Below are 21,843 nucleotides of genomic sequence, written 5' to 3'. Positions count from 1 at the left end.
CCATAAAAACCAGCCACATTCTGGAAAATATTTTTTATGGAATTTTTATTTCCATCAGACAAATTTAATCATATATGACGCGCCCCCCGCCTTTTAGCTGAATTTGTTATATCCCTCTCACGTTTCCCTATTTTATACTTCTTGCTGTATTTCTTATGTCAATACAATATAAATGATTGTATACTTTTGTATTATGATATAGGATAGGGATATTGTTATATGCTACTATATTGCTATAAAGCGTTCTGTACCGCTCCGATACGTATTGTGCTATGTATGCTTTTGTAATGTGGCTGGAAAAGAAAAAAAAAAAAAAAAAAAAGGAGGGGGCGGGGGAGGGGGCGGGGCTCGAGCTTCGTCCCTCCCCTTTCGCGTCTTCGCCTCGCATCAGCATCACGAGAAGCGGCCCGGCCGCGCCTCACGTCGTCGAGGAAATATCCCCCCGAAAATTTCGCCATGTCTGAGGTCCGCAAATTCACCAAGCGGCTGAGCAAACCCGGCACGGCGGCGGAAGTCCGGCAGAGCGTCTCCGAGGCTGTGAGGAGCCCCGTCGACCCGGAGGTGAGCGCCGAGATCGCCGTTGTCGAGCCAGTGTGCTTTCTTCGGAATTCGGCGTTTTGGGTTCTTCTCGCTCACGCTGACATTTGGTGCGTTCAGGTCCTATCCGAAAATGGAAATGCATGTGTCCACGGTAATGAACATGGCTCAGTCAGCAATCTTGCGCCGCTCCTTTTGTCTGCCAGTCGGACAGCTGAAAGACGGCTCTCTCTTCAATTCCGCCTCGTCATGTCTGATGTATCCGCGCCCTCATTCATTGATGGTGAGAATAGATTTGTTTCACGCATCTACGAGGGGATGAGGCGGTCGGTGGCTTGAGGCCAGCGAGCGTCCTGGGCCGCGTGCACACGCATTCGCTGTGTCATAAGCAGCGCATTACACGACGACTTACTTTGCTGCATCGTTTTGGCGCTCGAAGAAATGAAGCGAGCTCGTTCCGAGGGCCTTCGAGATGCTCGTCTGATTGGGAGGCGCATGGACAGTACCGGAAGTCCTCGATTTACGAACGAGTTCCGCTCCTACGCTGGCGACGTACCCCGGATTTCACCGTTAAAGTCGAAATACTCTTCGTATCAAGAAATTAAAATACATTCAAATAAAAAAATATGGTGTACTTACCGTTACTGCTGAGCGGTGGATGGAGAAGACGGAGGGGAGGCTGTGAGAGCTATAAATTCCTCCTCCTCAGCGTCCTTGCCTTTCTGCTCTCGGAAAGTTTGGAAAATACGCCGTGCCTTTTCCCGAATGAGCATCGGGCTGATATTAAGCCTGCGTCGATTCCGATCCTCGATCCATAACGCGAGTCATCTTTCCATCTCGGCGAGGATCGAAGAACGTTGCTTCGTCATCACTGAAACCCTTCACGTGCGCCAAAATACGGGCTTTGTCCTGAATAGCGGTGGCCACGGTGGAGCGACTGAAGCCCAAGTCTTTACCGATGTTCGTCGGTGTCTCTCCTTTCTCCGATCTTTTTAGGATGTTAAGCTTCGTTTCCATGGTAATTGCTTTTCTTTTGGCTGGACCAGCATCGCCAGAAGACCCAGCTTTCTTCTTTGGGGCCATCATGTGAAAAAAGGAGGGCGCAAAAGGCAAAGACACAGACGAGTACTACGCACTAGCTAAGCAGAAACACTATGGCGCCGGGGACAAAATGGAGGACGAGGCACGGGCGTCGGAAGGTCGAAAACGTCCTAACCCGAGGACTTCCTGTATGTGCTACGTGTCGGAGCCCTCCTTCTGGCGTCGCGGCCGTCGGCGGTTTACGTCGCAGGGCGCCGGTGTGAGGAGATTTTCACACTTCCGGTGAACTGCGTCCTCATCAATGTCGTCTCTTTTTGGGGCCTGTGGTTTGCGTGGCACGTTTCTTGTCACAGCTCTCCGTCCCTTCGCGGCGCACACGGCACGCTTACTTGCGTCTTTTTTCCCCTCGTCTTCCGGATTCTTCGGGGATCGATCCTCCGCGGCTCTTGGTGTTGTCCGCCTCTCCAAAATGGATCTCTCTGAGCGGCCCCTCGAGCTTTACAAAGTAGAACGGAAATCACACGAAGCCAGGTCAGGTGAGTGGGAAGCAGGAAGTGTCCGATGCATTGCGAGCCGGCGTGTCGTCCCGCCGCGACTGTCGCCTCTCCTCACGAACGGCGCCGGTCGATCGTCTGAGCCGGTAGCGACGCAGGCCGCATCGCTTGGTTTGCTGCGCTCATCTGCCCGTTGGCAGGGACACGCATGTGGCCACCCTCTGGAACCCTCCCCGCCCGACTTCATCACCCAACCCTGTGCAAGGACAGTACGTGTCCATTACGCGACCTTTCTGAACCCGCCGGCGATGCTTATTTATAGTCACCGTTTCGAGAAAAGTCGAAAAGTCTTGTCGGAGCGCCTCGCCCCCCCCACCATTTGCTTCTGGCGTGTAACCTGATCCGTCCCGCCGGAGCCGCTCCAAGCTGGCCCGTGACTCGCGGCTCTGCGGTGGAGCTCGTCGCGCATGACGGGAAGGAGAAGTGCCGCTTTTGAGCCCGAGCGTGTGCGGCGACCTCAGCGGACTGCTCGCTAACGTGTGGCTGCACGTGGAAAGGCGTGCAAGCGTTTTGCTATTTTGCTTCACCGCCCCACCAAATGGGGGGTGCAAGTGTTTTCAACGGATCTTCTCTCAACTTTCAGGAAAAGAGATGCTTGCGATTGTTCGGGTGAGCCTCGCTTCTCTACGGAAGTTCAAATGGGGCCTCATGCCTGCGTTTTCCTAGTTTCCATATCTACATTTGTCCCCCCTTTTTGTGCCTTCGGGGTGGATGTCATCATAACTGATCCTAACTGATTGACTTGAACTCTTTTGATCCGAAAGCATCCTCGTTGGTGTCCTCCCTCAGGAGCAGCCCAAGTTCATCGAGCCTTTGGACTACGAGGCCGTGGTGTTCCAGAGAAAGGCTCAGATCCACAGCGACCCCCAACGAGACTTGCTGCTCTGCCCCGCCGACGACGTTTGGGTGATGATGCCTTTCTCTAAGCTTCGTCGAGGTGCAGTTAGTGTCCTACGGAAATAAAAGCTGGGAGACGATTGGCTGATTCAAAAGGGGGACGCCCACCGGTGACAGTGGGGCAAAGCCGTACGACAGTCCCACTCGAGCTGACTCCGGTTTGGAGTTTCATCTGCATTTGTAGCTTCAAATGTCCTCCCGCTGCTAAAGGAGCGCTACTTTGCACGACAGATAAAGCCCGCAAACTGCATTAAATGAGCCTCCTCTGTATGGAAAAGCACATGTCTAGTCATCATCAATAAATAATACAATTGTGAAAATGTTGCTTCCAGCAGTGGACGAGAATTTGCTGCAATACTGACAACAAACAGTTTCCCTTTTGGCGATTTGGAGTCCAAATAGGACAAAAGAGAGGCAAGATTTTTCCAAACGGGCTCAAAAACCAAGTCCAACGCAGCACATGTGTTTTGATTTATTCAGAGAACTGCTCTGACCCTGAGACAATCTTGTGACGCTTGTATGTTTTCCACTCAGTTTTTTTCTTTTCTTTTGTTTTTTTTGTGTTTTTTTTAAATGTGTGTGTGTGTGTTGTGCGCGCCCGCAGGAGTCCCAAATATCCCGACAGAGGCGGACCGTGTTTCCCTCTGTGCCCCACAATGCAGAGCGGGAAGCTAGGAGTCTCTTTGCCCAAAAGGTAGGACAGTACAACCTCCTAAAATGTGCGGTAGCTAGGGGTCGCCAAGTCGAAGAAGATTGTGAGTTTCCGTAATGGGGTTGAAGTCGAGGCTGATTCGGCACTGGCAAAGCTTCCCGGCCGTGTGAGGCGTTCCCACACGGGGATTGGAAGCGGACTTTTTTTCCGCCGTGGTCGACCCGCCAGGCTCCGTTAAAGCGATCCCAGCTTCCTTGTCGTCTGCTTGACAAAGAGCCGCGACGGCTGGCTTAGGTGGAGGTTTCCCGCGCCGAATAGAAGCAACGTGCGCAAGGAAGCCCTCTTTCGGCAAAGTCCCAGAAACAAGACAGCCTGGGAACAGAACAGAACAGTCCGGTTGCGATCGATTCAATGGCCCGAGAAAGTCGCAAGATAAATTTGTCCTGCAACGGCGTGCACTTGTGATGATGCGCGTGTGTGTTTTGTGTGCGCGTTTGGCAGTGCATCAACATGTACAAGACCGACTGGCATGTCATCAACTACAAATACGAGGCCTACTCCGGCGACTTCCGCATGTTACCGAGGTAAGCTCGAAAGGAAGTGGTGTTTATGGTTGTGGTGTTCATTTGGAGGGGAGTGGGGAGTGAAAGCTGAGCGCTGCCTCACTCACGCAGCTAAGTCAGGCGATAAATATGGTATTAGAAAGGCGTCTCAGCGGAAAGCAGTGCCAGCAAGCAACAATGCCAAGTCTCCGACAGTCTCACCTTTATAGCGATCGCCGCATATACTCTGCGTTATGCACGATATCTTCATGGGGCAGACTGCACTGTGGGAGGAAGCAATTATTGGTGGATGACTGCTGAGCCCCCCCTCCTCTCTCTCTACCCCTCCCCCCCCCCTTTCTCCCCTCGCCGTCTTTCCACAGCAAAGGCCTGAAGGCAGACAAGCTAGCGGCTCACGTGTTCGAGGTGGACGAGGATGCCAAAGACGAGGTGCGGGGGGGGGGGACTCGCGTGACGTCACCGAGCTTTCGACCGTCACGCTTAAACGGGCTGCACCTTTTGCATCCTCTGCATGATACTCGCAAAGGATTCTTCTGACGTGCGCTCGTTAAGTCCGGCCTGCGATGCGAGCGCAACCACAAGTCCTCTTTCAATGTTCTCGAAATCGCGAAATATCGATCCTCCTCCTGTCGCCCTCAGGCCGCACGCACGGAGAAAGGGTTTCATTGGGGAGAACAAATGCTCAGATGCCTCTTTTGCTACTGGAAACCGTTTTTACTTCTGTTTTGAGATTATTCATTTAAAAAAAAAAAAAAAAAAAAAAAATATTCACAACGTTCTCATGCCATCTAGTTGTAGAAATGCAAGAGGCAAACTATTTCAAACACATGGCAGTTTGACACAGAATGGCAAATATATGTTGGCCCGGTTGAATATTCTGGCTGCTGGCTCTGTTCACATCGTCTGGGGTCATCCCAAGGAGGAGCATCAAATCCAATCCAATCAGAAGACGACACACAATTAATCCTGACAATGACGTGGAAGCGTGTGTTTGTTTGCATCAGGACACGTCGTCGCTGTGCTCGCAGAGGGGCGGGGTCCTGAAGCAGGGCTGGCTTCAGAAAGCCAACATGAACAGCAGCCTGTCTGTGTCCATGAGGGTGAGTCACCGCCGCTCGTCGCAGAAAAAAGACAGCAGAGCTCCCACCGCGCCCGTCGTCGTCGTCGTCCTTGTAGGTGTTCAAGAGGAGGTACTTCTACCTGTCCCAGCTCCCGGACGGCTCCTACATCCTCAACTCGTACAAGGATGAGAAGCACTGCAAGGAAACCAAAGGCTCCATCTACCTGGACTCATGCGTCGACGTCGTTCAGGTAGACTGCATTTTGGTGCTCGAGATGTTTTCTTCTTGCGTGAGCTCGCTTTGCTCTCCAGGACTCCTTAGGTTTGATCCCTTGTTTTTCCAGCTGGTAAATGTTTTGGGTTTTTTTTCTTGACACAAGATCCGCTTCACGTCACGACAGGCGTGCGGTCGGTCGGCCGCCGCAAGGCTTTCGGCGAGACGAACCTCGCCACTCGCGAGATGAATGGCCGCAGACTCCTTCTGGCTAATGGCTCCGGCGTGATAGCTCGTCATTTATTCTTGCGCAAGTGGATCGCAACTCCCAGTATTAGCGATCCTTTATGAATCCTGTCTTTATCCACGAGAAGAATCCGGTATTCCCTTCTGCCTGTTCAAAATATGTGAATGGCTCCCCCTTCTTCAGTGCCCTAAAATGCGGCGGAACGCCTTTGAGCTGAAGATGCAGGAGCGCTGCAGCCACTTTTTGGCGGCCGACAGCGAAGCGGAGATGGAGGAGTGGGTGGCCACGCTGAAACAAGCCCTGCAGAACAGCACCGAGGCCTGCCAGGAGAGGAGGAACGGCGGCGAGGCCCCGGGTGAGACCGCCAAAACGCAAACGCAGAGCCCTCTTTACGTAGTCTGCCGTCATTACCGACGCTTGTCCAATCAGACGATGACGCCACCGGCCAAGGGAGAGGAGAGAGCCAGCCGGAGGGTCCGGGGAGGAACCTCCAACCTGAACTCACAAAGGTAACCCAAGACTGCGCTGCTTCGGTCTTTCAATAAGCGCCGTATCGCTCACGCGCAACGAAGCCGCCTCGACTGCAGCGTTTGTCTCCGCGGGCGACACAGTAGTCGGGGTTAGCCACGTGACCTGAAATTGCTCTCGTCCGTCTCCATTCGATGCTTCTCTCCCCGCGCTACCCGAATAACAACAAGTCCGTTTGAAATGTACACGGGCCGTGTTTGAAATCACTCCGTCCTATAGTGCACCAGATAGAGAGTTTGCCAATTTATCATGCCGTTCCCGCAATATATCCCACAATGCATCTTGAATAGCAGTGAACAGCGGTGCCCACTCGAAAATTCAATATATCCCATAATGTATTGCGCCAGTACAGAAAAAGGAGCAATACCCAACGACGGATGGACAAAGTGCACGATTTAAATACAATCATGCACTTTAAAACGATATAACGTGAGGATAATACATTTCTTTGTGACGGCTGTTGCACCAGCTCACGTTGATCCGGTATGTTGGAATTCTGCGACAGCAATGAAGTCATTCACAAAAATGTGTTACATTTCGCTGACGAGTGCACTCGATCATCCGCTTTATAAAAATCCACGCGTAGTTCGAGTTCGAGGGATGAGGGAACATTTCCGAAAACAGCCGTCAACATCGCTTGTTCATGTTCTCACTCACATAAGACGTCTTAATATGATGCCCTCATTGAGGAAAAAAAATAGAAATAAATCCAGAAATCTCAGCTCTTGTGGCAGAAATGAGAAATGACGACTCTTCAACTCGCGTGTGCGTTTGTGCGTAGTACGCGAGGGAGACGGACCAGCTCACGAAGATCCAGCGCAACGAAGGCAGGCACAAGCTTTTCTCTCTGGACCCCGAGACGCAGGTAGAGGGGATTGTTGTCCCGTTACTTCCTCACGTCTCCATCGTATCAGCGTCGGATGGTTTCTCACCCTCGCCACAGAGGCTGGACTTCTCCGGCATCGAGCCGGACGTGAAGCCGTTTGAGGAGCGCTTCGGCCGCCGCGTCGCGGTCGGCTGCCACGATCTCACCTTCAGCCTGCAGGGCTGCGTCAGTGAAAAGGGCGACGGCGTCCTTACCAACGTACGCCATCGCTAGGCTTGATTTGCGTGCCTCGGTCGCTCCTTACGGTGGTGTGAATTCGTACGATAGAAACGCACCGCGCTCCGCTCTTGTTCAGGTTGAGCCCTTCTTCATAAGCCTGGCACTCTTTGACATCTCCAAGAACTGTAAGATCTCTGCCGACTTCCACGTGGACCTCAACCCGCCCTGCGTGAAGGAGATGCTGATCGACACGGCGGGCCAGCTCTCGCCGCGCGCAGACGCCGAGGGAGGAGGAGGTGGAGGACGCGGGCCCGTAGTGAGCGAAGACAGCCTGCCTGTTCTCCAGAGAGTGTCGGCGGCGCTGCTGCATTTTCCTACACAGGTACCGACGTGACTGCGTCTCGGCCCGTGGCGGCGCAACGCTTCGAGGCGAGCCTGAAGATTAGGACACGTCCCCATCGGTCTTCTTTTCTACCCCAGGCCATATTTTCAGTAACCCACCCCCACGCTGATATCTTTCTGGTGGCCCGTGTGGAGAAGGTGTTGCAAAACGGCATCGCCAATTGCGCCGAGCCATACATCAAGACTTGCGACATAACCAAGGTTTCCGTTTGCCCCCCCGAGACCCGTGATATACATAACATGATGTTCCCCGCTGATCGGCCCGTATGTCTTCCTCCGTGTCGTGCCAGACCGCCCAGAAGGTCCTCAAGGCGGCCAAACAGACGTGCCAACGCCTGGGCCAGTACCGGATGCCCTTTGCTTGGGCTGCCAAGTAAGACGGCAACAAATTGCTCCATTCCATAAACGGGAGGCCCTCAACGGCTTGCAGATAAGCAGCGTTCCCTCAACGTGTCACCTCACCAGGCAGGTGTTTAAGGACGCTCAGGGCGGTCTCGACATGGACGGCAAGTTTTCTCCCCTCTATCGTCAAGATAGCGGAAAAATCTCCACCGACGACATCGTCAAGCTGCTGGCCGACACCAGGAAGTGAGTCGTGGACGCTCGCGCTTCATGCTTCTGAAAATGTCACGTTTGTATCCCTTGTGCTCTTTCGTACATTTGTTTTTCCTCAATCAGACCCGACAAGAGCAAGCTTCAGACCATCCCCGGGCAGCTGAATGTCACCATCGAGTGCGTCCCACCCGACTTTTCAAGTACGTTAACCTTTCCAACGTCATTTTTCGACATCAGCATAAATGCCGCGCTGTACAAAGAACAGGCTCGTCGGAAGGTTACGCAGATAAGGCGGTGTATTGAAGTCTGTGGGGGATATTGTCACACCCTCGCCCGGAACGGCGCAACACTATCACAAATCACACGTTGGGCCAGCAGTTGTGTTATTGTGTCACTTCGACAGCAGGATGGCGCAATCTGTGTCTTGAGAGGGAAGTTGTGTGCTGCAATTTAAACGCACTACAACATCATTTCAAATGCATGTTTATTCGGAGCTGCTTTGCTTAGGATCGCGCAGTTCAATTGGAATGTCTGAACCAAAACGTGGGTGTCCGTCCATCACGATGGGGAGGACGGAGTCATGATAACCAGCAATTATGCGCTTGCTCCGATCTCTTAATGCGTCAGAAAAAAAGGTTTTCACACTGAGCCGATCTCATCTGGTCGAGAATAGGCCTGAATTCCAATCTCCGAGATTTCCATCAAGGAGTAGGAACGCGATTCCTGCCACCGGAATGCAAACAAAACAATTGAAAGATGGAAGAAAAAAAAAAGTTGCGCGTGGCATACATTGTGGAGAAACGAAAGCACATGGTCTATATGCTTCCCTCCGCAGACACGGTGACGTCCTCTTATATTCCCGTGAAGCCCTTCGAAGAAAGCTGCGAGCGTGTATCCGTGGAAGTCGAGGAGTTCCTGCCTGAGGAAGCCAAGTACAGCTACCCCTTCACTACCTACAAGAACCAACTCTACGTCTACCCTCTGCAACTCAAATACGACAACCAGAAAAGCTTCGCCAAGGTGCGTGCAACTCTCAGTGTCGCCGGCTGCTGCATTTTAGGGCGCAAACGGCGCCACTGAGGATTCACTTACGGATGCGTCTGCTTCGCATCTCTAGGCTAGAAACATAGCGGTCCGCGTGCAGTTCCGGGATTCCGACGACGAAGGTGCGCCCCCTTTGAAGGTGAGATGCGTGTGAAAGCAAATTTGTTGGCTTTTTTTTTTATGAAAGCGAACTAGCAAAGAAGGGCGCACGCTGCAAAAGCGGCATACGCGGGACGATCCACGTCAAGTCAAGAGTGCCCAGAAAAGGGAAAAAGCTGGCTGGTTTCCTCTCCCGAGCCACACCTGTCCCAAAAAAAAAAAAAAGCACAGCGGACTGTTGTTCGTACTCGTCTCGCCGAAACATTCCGAGATGACGCTTTGGATAGAAAGACTCAGGCGGGAATCGGTGCAGCGCTCTGACGGGGGACGCCGTACTTTCTGCATTTATCGGCCATAGATGATCCCTTTTCGATGTGGGCCTTTACAGGCTTACGTTTGACCAGTGGCGCCTCAGCTTCCAGTTTTTTGTGGTACCCCGCTGATATGAAAACACCGGCAGATAAGATCTGAGGCGGCACCCGTAGCACCTCCTCCCCCCTCACACCGAAGCAAGAAATCCGGCCTTCCATCGGACTCCTTATCGCCAATGCGGTCTCGCGGTCTCTCTCGATGGTACGAGGCGGCCCGTTCCCGAGACGTTCGATCTTATCAGCGGCCGCCATCTCCTCCGGGGTCTTAAATTGGAAGCTGATCCCCGTTTTGATCTGTTACTGTTTCGCCCGTCGGTGGAGGTGACCGCAATCATTAATTCAGAAAACGAATTTGAAGAACCACGAGCTTGGTGAATGTAGTATGAGCCGGAGCTTTCTGAGACAGTCAATGAAAAAGTGTGACCATTTTCGTATTCCAGTGCATCTACGGGAAGCCAGGGGACTCTCTCTTCACCAGCGGCGCTTACGCAGCAGTCCTGCACCACAACCAAAGTCCAGAATTCTATGACGAGGTGAGATGCTTCCTAAAAAGCTCACTTATTGTGCCATCGCGTTAGCAACTAATGGGTATCTTTCAAGCTCCAATTCTCTCGGAACTGCCGTGCGACCACTGAGATAATCCAATTAATCCGTTTTAGCGCAAACACACACACAGATGCACAGAGTGAAGGAGTTAGTCAGGATAAGGCAGAAGGCCTCCATATGGCCCAAAAATGAAATGGATTGAAATCTGAAGACCGCCCCATCCCGACATCCGCGGCCCTCATATCACGGGCGCTAACGAAATCCTTCAGAGATGAGATGAGTCCGAGAGGCGTGAGGTCGAGCGCCTCATGCCTGCATCGTGTCGACTGCAGAGTTGGGCTTTCAAGACATTCTGTAGTATTTGGACTTCGGAGTCCAATTTGCTGCTTTGCTGCCCTCTGGTGGACAACACACGTCCTGTATCATGGAATGACTTGAGCGAGTCATTCTGCCACACAGGTAAAGGTGGAGTTACCCGTCCACTTGCACGAGAGGCACCACATCCTTTTCACCTTTTACCATATCAGCTGTGAGTCGAGCAGCAAAACCAGCAGCAAGAAGAGAGAAGCCGTGGAGTCTCCGGGTGTGTTTCTTTTTTATTTCTCTCTTTTTTTTTCATGATGATTATATTGCAGTTAAAGCCTATCGGCAATGTGTGATGTTGGCTCTCGATTCGCTTGCTCGCGCGTTGTCAGTCGGTCACTCCTGGTGGCCTCTGCTGAAAGACGGCAGGATGCGGTCGACGGAGCTCCAGCTCCCGGTCGCTGCGACTCTGCCGCCTGGATACCTGGGTCAGGACACCAGAAAGGTTTGTGGAAAACACATCCCCGCATTTGCATCTTGCCTATGCGTTCTGCTGCTTCAAAATGTCCACATTTCCACAGAGCCAACCAGATATCAAGTGGGTGGAAAACGCAAAGCCGCTATTCAAAATGAGAAGCCGCGTAGCATCAACAATATACGCTCAGGTGAAAAACGAAAACTCGCATTTTGCCACGGTAATGTGGATATATATACGGCCGTCGACGTTTGCTGTAGTAAGGTGTTTGGTGCACAGGACCTCCATCTCCACAAGTTCTTCGTGCACTGCCAGCTAATGAGGAACACCTCAGAGGACAACCGGGCAGAACTTATCAAATACCTGAAGGTCAGACTCTTGAAGGATTTGGCCAAAATGTGCTGTGGGTTCTATTTCCATGCTTCCGTCCTCAGTGCCTACACGCCATGGAGACGCACGCCATGGTGCACTTCCTGCCCACTGTGCTCACGCAGCTCTTTGAGGTGCTCTCAGCGGCCACCGAGGAAGGCCGGGAGATCGCCGTCAACTCTCTCCGGTCAGTCGATGGGCCCTTTCTGTGAAACGGGTCCCCTTTTCTGCGATCGGATAGTCACGAGTCGTTGCCCTTCTCTGCCCTCGCAGTGTCATCATCCATATTGTCTCCAGGTGTCACGAGGAAGGGCTGGAAAACTACCTGCGCTCTTTTGTGAAGGTGTGGCTGTTGCGCAGCTCGGATTTGACACAAAATGCGCACGTGACGTTCTTTCCCCCACCCCCCTTTTCTTCTCAGTACGTGTTTGTATCCCAAAGCCCTGCGCCCGGGAACGCAGCGTATACCCACGAGGTGCTGGCCACGGCGGTCACAGCCATTCTCAAGCAGACGGCAGATTTTAACACCAGCAACAAACTGCTCAAGGTGCGAGTTGTTGTACGGCAGGTGGCGCACTTGCCAATGAAATGCTGAAATCAAGACGAATCGTCTCGTGGTCTTTTTCTATAGTACTCCTGGTTCTTCTTTGAAACGATGGCCAAATCAATGGCTCAGTACCTGCAAGAGGAGCACCGCATGAAGGTCGGTAGTCAAGTCAAGTCCAGTTTGTTTGTCGAGCCCTTAATCGCCCAAGAGTCTCTGCTACGTTCCCGATACCCTCAACTTTGACACTTGACCCGGCCTCACCGACGCGCTTTCAGATGCCGCGGGCCCAGCGCTTTCCGGACACTTTCAATCAGGCGCTTCGGTCCCTGGCGTTGTCCGTCATGCCTCACATCACCCTCCGCTACGCGGAGATCCCCGAAGAAGCCCGCTGCGTCAACCTGAGCTTGGCCCATTTGATCAAGGTGCGCACGCCGCTCGCAAACAGCTTCATTCGCAGAGCGTTTTGTGATGCCGTTGCCCCCCCCCCCTCAGAGGTGTCTGACCTTCATGAACCGGGGATTTGCTTTCGCTTTGGTCAACCACTACATGTGCCACTTCAGGTTCAAAGATCCCAAGGTACACTCGCCGCGTCGGTTTTTGGGAGCAGCCGTGTTTGAAGCCGCGCGTGTCTCCCGCAGGTGCTGACCGAAATGAAGTTTGACTTTCTGACGGTGGTGTGCAACCACGAGCACTATATCCCCCTCAATCTGCCCATGGCCTTTGGGCGCACCAAGCTGCAGCGGGTGCAAGGTGAGGAACTCCAAAGGAGGCCACAGCTCGGCCGCCCCCCTTTCTCACTTGCATCCCCACAACGATCCCCTACGAACAGTTCTACTCGCTCTGGCCACTTGGTTTGGAACGCCTCTTCAATATAATGCCCAAAAAGAAGAAGCCGCTTTTGTATGAGACCGCATTTGATCGTAGAGGCGGACCACGTTGTGCAGCCGGCGTGTTGTCACGATCATGATGTTGATGCATTTTATGGAAGTGCTGCATGGATTGTGAATAGCTTCAACTGCAATTTCCATGATTATTTGTACCCAACATCCTTCCCGTCTGTTTTTTTTTCCCCCTTTTTTCTCGCTTGTGGTCAGATTTTATTCCGTACGCGACGGAGCTTTTTGGCCCTGTAGGTAGGTGACGCTCACCGCGCCGTCCTAGACCTCAACACCGGCGCCTCCTCTCTCCTCTCTGCTCTCTGCACTCTGCACTCTGCACTCTGCACTCGCTCGTCTCCATTAACTGCACGGCGCTACTGCTAAACTCGACGCTTTGGCATTGCAGAGATCGATCGATCGATCGCTCTTACGCTCTTCACGAAGAATTTTTCTCTACATGTTCCACAATGTGGGACAGTTGCTAAGATGAGGTTTTATCTTTGCACGGATGTCCGTCACCGTTAGCGGGAATAATCTCCAGTGGGTAGGCCTCTACTCGGTTTTCCGGGAACGCGCTGCCTGTTACGATATTAACGCCGCATTATGGGCTTGGCGCACGGTTGCTTTCTTTCTTCAGATTTCCGCTCATCTATGCTGTTTGCATAGCGCAAACATAAAATGATACATTTCCTGTATCGGGAAATATATAATGACGCCCAATTCTTATTGTATTGTTTATTTTGTGTGAGGAAACAACGTCCGATCCCAATGCACCAATCGGCCACAACATCATGACCACTTGCACATAATAAAAAAAATAAATACGAGAGATCTCAAATGTTGCCTTTGCGAATGTAATAATGCTCAAGTGAATAGGCTGTTTATGTGTTCAACAAGAAAGCCATTTTGAAATGTCACCAATTTAGTAGCAGCAGCGTGTTCTGCAAGCCTGCCTCGATTGCTTAAGCCTTGACCCTGACCCGGCGCGTACCGTTTTGGGGCGAGCGCAGAACAAATTCTGGAATCGGGCCTGACCGAAGAGTTTTGCCGCAACCACTTTCTGGCGGGCCTGCTCCTCCGAGACGTGGCGGCGGCCCTGCGGCGGGGGCGCGAGGTACGGCGGCTGGCCGTGAGCGCGCTCAAGAACCTGCTGATCAAACACGCCGCGGACGATCGTTACACGGCCTTCAAGGTGAGAGCGGCGCAGGCCTGAGTATTTCCCCACGTGGATGACGCTTGCGCAACACCTCGCGTGCAATGTGCTTATCATCGCGAAAGGCATTTACACCCACGATCGAATCCAAGGAAATCCATTTGTCGTTTCAGAACCAGCAGGCCAGGATCTGTTTGCTGTACCTTCCGCTGTTTGAGCTGCTCTTCCAGAACTTGAAGCAACTGTCTGCCCAGCCGTACATTTGCAATCTCAATGTGAGTCGTCGCCCCCCGCCCCCCGCCCAAATGGAGCCCTCGCACTCATTTTTTCATCCAAAGCGGACCTGTCGCTCGCAGGGCTCTCGGGACGACCTCGCGTCGAGCGGTTCTACACACAGCAAGAGAACCAGCGCTGCCATCGAGAAAGACCCCAGTGAGTCGGGGGTCGCCGTCAGGCGTTCGGTCAATCGGTTTCGTCGGAAGCATTTCTTCGGGTGCTGAGAGTCGCCGTGGTTGTGGTTGTGGTTTCCAGGCTTGCCTGCCCTGAACGGCCACGTCGTCAGGAGGGACGACTCCACGGGATCTCCGCTTCCGGATCCTGGGACGCCAGATAACATTGACGTGAGGCTTTTTTTTTTTTTTTTTTTTTTTTTTTTAATTAGCTGCTCTATATGCCGTTGCCCCGGCAACATCTGTCCTAGATTTGTTTATGACTTTAATGAGGTTTTTCTCTCTCGCTGTTTTTTGTTTTTTTTTATCGTCGGGTTAATCATCAATGAGACAAACACACATATTTTGAATATCACTTCATGTTTGCATTTGCATCTGAGCGTCTGTTTTGAGGACAGCTTAATGATTTACTTCAACTATACAATTTGAAGTCACGTCCTCTTTTGACATGACTTTAAGAATAGAATAGAAAGGCTTGTTGTTATTGCAATGACAACAATAAACGAGACAAAAACTATACTCGGCGGGACTAAATTATGTTCCCCCCCCCCCCCCCCCCATGTGCAGCTGCAGAGACGCGCTTCCACTCTGAGCAGCAGTCCCGGGGCCCCCGTCAGCAGACTGGGCCCTTACGAAATCAGGGGCCTCCTGTTTACCTTCTTACATGTGGCCAAGACCTTGTCAGAGGGTCGGTGACGCCGCATCAGCCTCCTCTGAAAATGAGCATTCGACGTAGACTACCATTGCTTTTTGTCCACAGACACTCTCGTGGCCTACTGGATCAAACTTAGCCCTCAAGACGTGATGAACTTCCTCAGTTTGCTTGAGTGAGTAGCTTTTATTTCTGCATACGTCAGCACTGGTTTCAACAAAATGAAACGGCGAAACTAAGATGCTCGTGTTCGCGTCGCTTCCCCACCTGCTTCCAGGATCTGTCTGGTTCAGTTTCGATACGTCGGGAAAAGGAACATCGGCAGGTGAGATGTCGCCGCAGCGGGTATTCTCGGAACCCGTTCGTAATTTGACTTTTCGGTTTCCACGCCGCGTGCACGTATCGTCAAGGAGTCAAGAGGCGTGCGCGTCCAAGTTGTTCTCACCTGACAGGAAGTCGCAGACCATGCCGGCCACGCGCTGCAACCGAGCCAGCGCCATCCAGACCAAAATAAACCAGTTGGGCGCCGCGGAGGCCTCGCTCACTCTCAACATAGGTCAGACGTGTGCACACCCGCTCGTTAATCGCCACGCTCAATACGACGGATGATATTTGCCAGAAAATCCATACTCGCGATTAATAGCGACTTCAGCCTTATCAGATACAGAAAGGGAAAATTCAATCTGTAACGGAGCTTTTAAAGCCTTTTGAGGAACTGCGTTCATTCATCATCATCATCTTTTTACAAAGTCCACAATATCATCTGCGTGCGTGCGTGCGTGCGTGCGTGCGTGCGTGGTCCAGGGATGGGGGCATCCGAAGCGGAGATCCATCACCAGGCAGTGCTGGAGGGCAACATCTCCACCGAGGTCTGCTTAAGCGTCCTGGATGTCCTCTCGCTTTTCATGCAGTGCTTTAAGGTGAGCTCAGCCACGTGCGCCGCATCGTATGGAGAGCCGTTCCGAAGGTTTGGGGCGTGTTCTCGTCAGAGTCAGCTGGCAGACGGTGACGGTCACAACCCGCTGATGAGGAAGGTGTTTGACGTTTACCTGAGCTTCCTCAAAGTGAGCCAATCAGAAGCCGCCCTCGGGCACGTGTTTGCTGCGCTTCGGGCATTCGTGAACAAGGTCGGTGCGGCTACTACGCCGCAAAAAACGAACATCGAAGCGAGACGGAGAAATGTCGGAGTCGAATAAAAATTGAGCAAGGTCCTCTCTGGTCAGTTCCCCTCGGTGCTGTTCAAAGGTCGCGTGACCCTTTGTGAGCTTCTGTGCTGCGAGGTGCTCAAGTGCTGCGTGTCCAAGATGGCCTCCTTGAGGGCCGAAGCCTCGGCGCTGCTCTACCTGCTCATGAGGAACAACTACGAGTTCACCAAGAGGAAGACCTTCCTGCGCACGCACTTGCAGGTAGAGCCCGAGCCCGGCTCAGTTTTTGGGCCCGGCGGCCTTTCTCCTTCTCTCGTCTTCCTCACCAGATCATCATCGCCGTGAGTCAGCTGATCTCCGACGTGGCCCTCGGCGGAAGCTCGCGCTTCCAGGAGTCGCTCTCCATCATCAACAACTTTGCGAACAGCGACAAGGCCACGAAGGTATCGTCAGCGTCGTGCGCCGGCTTCAAATCAAATCGTGACCGGAAACATGCCGCTCCCGCTTTAGTCCACAGCGTTCCCCTCAGAAGTGAAGGGTCTAACCAAGCGCATCCGCACGGTTCTGATGGCCACGGCCCAGATGAGGGAGCACGAGAAGGACCCGGAGATGCTGCTGGACCTGCAGTACAGCCTGGCCCGCTCCTACGCCAGCACCCCCGAGCTGAGACGGACCTGGCTGGACAGCATGGCTCGCGCACACCTCAAGAATAACGATCTCTCCGAGGTCACTTTTTTTTCTAAATCTGCGTCAATATTCTGTAACGCCGTGTCTGCAGTTCAGGCCGCTGTTGTCTTTGCATTCCTGCTCATGTGATTGCGCTTGATTGTCTCAACAGGCGGCCATGTGTCACGTTCACGTGGCTGCGCTGGTTGCCGAGTACCTGCACAGGAAAAGTAGGAAAAAAGGCCCGCTGCCGGTCTCAAAATGCGCAACGCATTCACAGTTCAAAACAAAGAAACCACTGCGACTGTGCTTCCCAACGCACAGAGTTGTTCCCCGGCGGGCTGGCCGCCTTTAAGAAGATCACGTTTAACATTGAGGAGGAAGCTGCCATGAAGGAAGACACGGGGATGCAAGACGTCTACTACACCGAGGTCACAAAGCGCCGACCGACCCCGAAATAAACGGCAAAATTAATGATTGTGACTTGCTTTTTGCCTGCCCGTCGTCAGGAAGTCCTGGCGGAGCACTTGGAGATTTGCGTGGAGGCGCTGTGGAAAGCCGAGCGCTACGAGCTCATCGCGCACGTCGCCAAACTGCTGATCCCCTGCTACGAGAAGCGCCACCAGTACGAGGTAGCCGAGCCGCAATCGTCGTCGTCATCGCCGATCGTCCTCCGCTACTCTCCGTACGATACCAGATACGATCTTGCAGAAACTGAGCCGACTGTACAACACGCTGCACCGAGCCTACGACAAGGTCATGGAGGTCATCCAATCAGGTCGCAGGCTGCTCGGGACCTACTTCAGAGTCGCCTTCTACGGACAGGTGGAGTGTTGTAATATCGTGCATACATTTTTTTGTTTTTATGTACTCGATATACGCTTGTCATAAAAAGTTCGGTGAACCCAATTCGACCTCCTCTAAACTGCCCGACTGTCGAATGGTTCATCGCTTTCTGCGCCACTTCCTGTTCGCCAACAAAGCGCTGAATAGCAAAACTACGTGACGCAATATCGGGCGACATCTGACAGAATTCTTGATACTTTCGATTTCATGACATCTACTACAGGCGTGCACTTTGCGCAGGGCTTCTTCGAGGACGAGGACGGGAAGGAGTACATCTACAAAGAGCCCAAACTCACCGGGCTTTCCGAAATCTCCCAGCGCCTGCTGACGCTCTTCGGGGAAAAGTTTGGGGCGGAAAACGTCAAGATAATTCAAGACTCCAACAAGGTGCGTTGTCGTCTGTCACCAGGTCAGTCGCGCCGAAAACAGCTCAGACAGAGCCGGTGTCCCCGCAGGTGAACCCCAAAGATCTGGACCCCAAGTTCGCCTACGTGCAGGTGACCTTCGTCAAGCCCTACTTCGAGGAGAAGGAGGCGCCGGAGAAGAAGACAGATTTCGAGAAGTGCCACAACATCAACCGCTTCGTGTTCGAGACGCCGTACACGCTGTCGGGCGAGAAGCGTGGCGGCGTGGAGGAGCAGTGCAAGAGGAAGACCGTGCTCACAAGTACCGCACAAACATCGACTCGGAGCATTAACGCGTCAACGGCGACCCGGCAGAATGCGTATCCGTTTCATTTAAATGCACGGTCGGGGTGCAAGCGCACACACGCCCGAGCGTTAGTCTGTCAATGGGATCCAATGAGCTTTTCCACCTTCCCGTCTGCCTGCCTCCACTGCGTAGTCGGAGTCTCGCAAGCTCTATGGGGCCAACGCAACCTGTTCTCAAATCATCTTTCTCCATTGAAATGAATGCAAATGCCATTAATCCGTCCCGTCCCGTCCCCCCACCCAAAGAGAGAAAATAGCACTCTATAATATTAGACTAAATAAACGCATACAATAATGGCACAATTCAATAGAATGAAAAATGAGTTTTTGTCACACTTTCTGCTGTGTGCAGTATATTGGGACAGTGTGCTGGAGACTTCTCAGTACAGCAGTCATATGAGTCTGTGGGGATTGTTATATTATCTGTCTACATGTGTTACAGCGGCGTTTTTGTTCATTTGAGCTTTTGCTTAACACCGCCACGTCGATGCTAATTGCTAGGCCGTGTGCCTATGGGGTTTCCTATTGTATGTTAGCATGAAGGTAGCGCAGGCTATGCGGTAGCAATTGTCCTTTGTTTCACGTCGACTTTGACAGCAACCTTCGGCTGAGAGGGGAAATCATTTGATTTTTTGGGAAGAATGTTTACTAATGACACACACGCATATATATCTATATCTATAGCTATAGCTACCAAACTGCCACTTGTTGTGGAGTTGCGTCACGTGCCAGTATACAGCGCGTACACAGTATGTGCAGTTTGTCCAAGCAGAAAATTGGCCAATCGACAGCTCGTACGTGGGGTCGTTCGTATCGCAAAGCACAACTGTAACCTTTTTGTTTCGAACCGGCATTCAACGCCGTTTTCCGACTCGTCCTGCCCTCTGACAAACAGAGATGAACAATTTTTGATCCAGGGTTTGATGCGTTTGTGCGTCCGCTAACCGCCCCCCCCCTCCTCCTCCTCCTCAGCGGCCAACACCTTCCCCTACGTCAAGAAACGGGTGGAGGTGGTCGGGGAGAAGCAGGTGGACCTGCGTCCGGTGGAGGTGGCCATCGACGAGATGAGGTCTCGCACGGGCGAGCTGCACAAGCTGTGCTCCGGCGCGGACGTGGACATGATCCAGCTGCAGCTCAAACTGCAGGGCTGCGTCTCCGTGCAGGTCAGACGCCTGCGGATGTCAGAGTGGCTCGTTGCGTGTTGCCGCATGTCGTTGTCGTCGTTGCAGGTGAACGCGGGCCCCATGGCCTACGCTCGCGCCTTCCTCCGTGACGGCAAGCCAAACCAGTCCGGCAACAAGAAGGCAAAAGAGCTGCGGGATATTTTCAGGCACGCGTTTCCGGCATACTACCCCATAAACGTCATCCGGGAGTAGCGCAAAATCGAATTCGGTTATAATGGAGGCTCTCATGACGTCGAGTGTCGCATCTTCTCGTAGACGTTTTGTGGCGGCGTGCAGTACGGCTCTGGATATCAATGAGCGTCTGATCAAAGAAGACCAGTTTGAGTACCACGAGGGCCTCAAGAGCAATTTCAAAGACATGGTGAAGGAGCTCTCCGACATCATCCATGAGCAGGTAACCACAAGCCGTTTTCCTTCCAAGCATCACTAGGCGGGCTTATCGTCAGCCTTATTTCGAGACAGTGGAGATTAGACTCCAACAAATCAAGTCAGCGGGTTGCCACGCCAACTGCGTGTGCGCGGTTGCAATCAATTGTCGGGCGTGCGCGCGAGCGTGACGTCGCTTCATCCTTCGTCATCGTCTTCACACTAACTGCTCTAACTGGACTTCTTCTCTTTCCAACTGTGCTCACCCTCAGCTTTAAGGAAAACAGGTACCAAAAACAAACAAACTCATCCTACAGTGTGCAAATGGAATGATTTCCTGTGACTCGTAAGACGGTTGCAAGATATTCAATAGATCACGCAGAATGCAGCGCTTGCATCCCGGTCATCAGGCGACGACATCCTTACTTACAGTGACGGCACATCATCTTAACATTAATTTACCACTTTCAAATGTTAAAAATGAATTTCATTCTGCCAAATATCGGAATCGGCCTCCGAAAATCCATATCCGTGTGGCCCGACTTGTTACTATTTGACTGTACCTCAGCTGAGCACCCACGTTGTTTTCTCTTTTGGCCGCAGATCTACGAAGAGGGCATGATGCGCTCGCTTCTGCAAAACTCCCTCAACGTGTTCCGCGCCATCAGCGGGACCTCGTCTGACCTCGGCTGACCTCGCCTGACGCCTCGTAAGAAGCGGGACGAGGCCGCGAGGCTACATCCGGAGCGGAACTGAAGCATGTCACGCTCAGATGCGCTGCGTGCGTTCGTTTGTTTGTTTGTTTGTTTGTTTTCCCTTCTTTTCAACTGACGTTCGCGTCGCGGAACTGGCTGGCGTTCGCCATGCCGATCTATGCGGGACACGCTTTGGTTTCCCCTCGACAGATGCGAGCATGCCTGCAGTGCAATTATTAAACAAGGACCCCGGAGCTTTGAGTTTACCAGCCAGTCACATCAACACGCGGTTGCTTCAAACCTCAACGAGTATTCGCGCGAGCCTCTGGGCCCGCGTTGCGGCCGCAGAGCTCCAGGCTCGAGCGCGAGTGCGACGCTTATGCGATATTTCACAAGTGCTCCACTGAATCATAGCCAAGCAGATGTACATAAATTGCTCCTGACTCCTCAGTCTATTTCTGTTCATGCTTGTATGTATATTTATATCGATTTGTTTTTTTAATCTCGCTTAGTATACAGAATACAGAGTTGAGTCGCTTGTTAAATGTAGCTCTCCTCATAAAAGCAAGTCAAAACGAAAGCCTTCCTTTCTTTCTTTCTTTGGACAACATCATTTCTAAAGGGATCCTTGCCGTATCATCTGTGCGGTCGATGCTTATGATGCAGAGGCCAGTTAAATATTCCCGGGACCAGTTTTCATTGAACAATTTTAGCTCCCAAAAGCCGTCTCCCGCCGGCGGCGATTTTACAAGCCAAATCCCCGTAGTTCGAGAACACGAGAGAGAACCATTTGACGTGGCCGTTTTGGAAGACGATTTCGGGTGCGTTGCCGCATGTGAGGCCCGTGCCACAAACCTACTGTAAATTGTGAACTCATATTTGGTCTTATTAGGAGCTAGTACGCTTCAGTCAATAAAAGATTGCAACTAAAATGTATCCATTCAAGTGAAAAAAGTCAAGCAAACATTGTAGCACAGCCACAATTAGCCAGTCTCTCTCTCTCTCTCTCTCTCTCTGACAGCGTACTTAATATTGTAACCTAAGGGCGGG

General features: G+C 52.3%; 1 protein-coding gene across 4 annotated transcripts; it reads left to right on the top strand.

Annotated features, from left to right (window-relative positions):
- The first annotated feature begins 377 nt into the window (after positions 1–377).
- dock11 (dedicator of cytokinesis 11) lies at positions 378–21,784 on the top strand. Of its 4 annotated transcripts, XM_061669636.1 has the most exons (54): positions 378–561; positions 2,922–3,038; positions 3,634–3,723; positions 4,183–4,265; positions 4,607–4,673; positions 5,249–5,344; positions 5,421–5,555; positions 5,949–6,120; positions 6,195–6,274; positions 7,075–7,158; positions 7,237–7,377; positions 7,475–7,720; positions 7,819–7,941; positions 8,031–8,113; positions 8,206–8,328; positions 8,419–8,495; positions 9,131–9,315; positions 9,413–9,478; positions 10,250–10,342; positions 10,815–10,938; positions 11,051–11,163; positions 11,240–11,323; positions 11,413–11,502; positions 11,568–11,689; positions 11,776–11,845; positions 11,924–12,049; positions 12,134–12,205; positions 12,325–12,471; positions 12,542–12,625; positions 12,688–12,799; positions 13,144–13,182; positions 13,938–14,119; positions 14,254–14,355; positions 14,437–14,512; positions 14,612–14,700; positions 15,097–15,217; positions 15,290–15,356; positions 15,459–15,506; positions 15,592–15,737; positions 15,986–16,101; positions 16,171–16,308; positions 16,405–16,587; positions 16,656–16,769; positions 16,837–17,052; positions 17,165–17,222; positions 17,317–17,423; positions 17,502–17,624; positions 17,704–17,817; positions 18,079–18,225; positions 18,294–18,504; positions 19,521–19,711; positions 19,778–19,878; positions 19,988–20,126; positions 20,702–21,784. In XM_061669636.1, the coding sequence occupies exons 1-54, from the start codon at positions 457–459 to the stop codon at positions 20,789–20,791; spliced, it is 6,228 nt and encodes a 2,075-aa protein (XP_061525620.1). In that variant the 5' UTR covers positions 378–456; the 3' UTR covers positions 20,792–21,784. The 4 variants fall into 4 exon arrangements, 3 of the variants coding, with proteins under 3 accessions (XP_061525620.1, XP_061525622.1, XP_061525621.1); XM_061669638.1 differs by lacking the exon at positions 13,144–13,182; XR_009767745.1 differs by lacking the exons at positions 19,521–19,711; positions 19,778–19,878; positions 19,988–20,126; positions 20,702–21,784 and having other exon boundaries at positions 18,062–18,225; positions 18,294–18,382.
- Positions 21,785–21,843: the final 59 nt, after the last annotated feature.

The sequence above is a fragment of the Phycodurus eques genome, chromosome 23 (genome assembly GCF_024500275.1).
Source record: "Phycodurus eques isolate BA_2022a chromosome 23, UOR_Pequ_1.1, whole genome shotgun sequence".
NCBI lineage: Eukaryota > Metazoa > Chordata > Actinopteri > Syngnathiformes > Syngnathidae > Phycodurus > Phycodurus eques.
The sequence above is the reverse complement of the archived record's forward strand: the minus strand, read 5'-3'. Positions and strand labels throughout refer to the sequence as shown.

Bases quoted from the DNA above. Each gene is read 5' to 3' on its own strand.
- dock11 (XM_061669636.1), top strand. From the start codon at position 457: ATGTCTGAGGTCCGCAAATTCACCAAGCGGCTGAGCAAACCCGGCACG. The intron at 16,102-16,170 runs GTGAGCTCAGCC...TGTTCTCGTCAG, and splicing joins TTTTCATGCAGTGCTTTAAG to AGTCAGCTGGCAGACGGTGA. The intron at 18,505-19,520 runs GTACCGCACAAA...CCTCCTCCTCAG, and splicing joins GAGGAAGACCGTGCTCACAA to CGGCCAACACCTTCCCCTAC.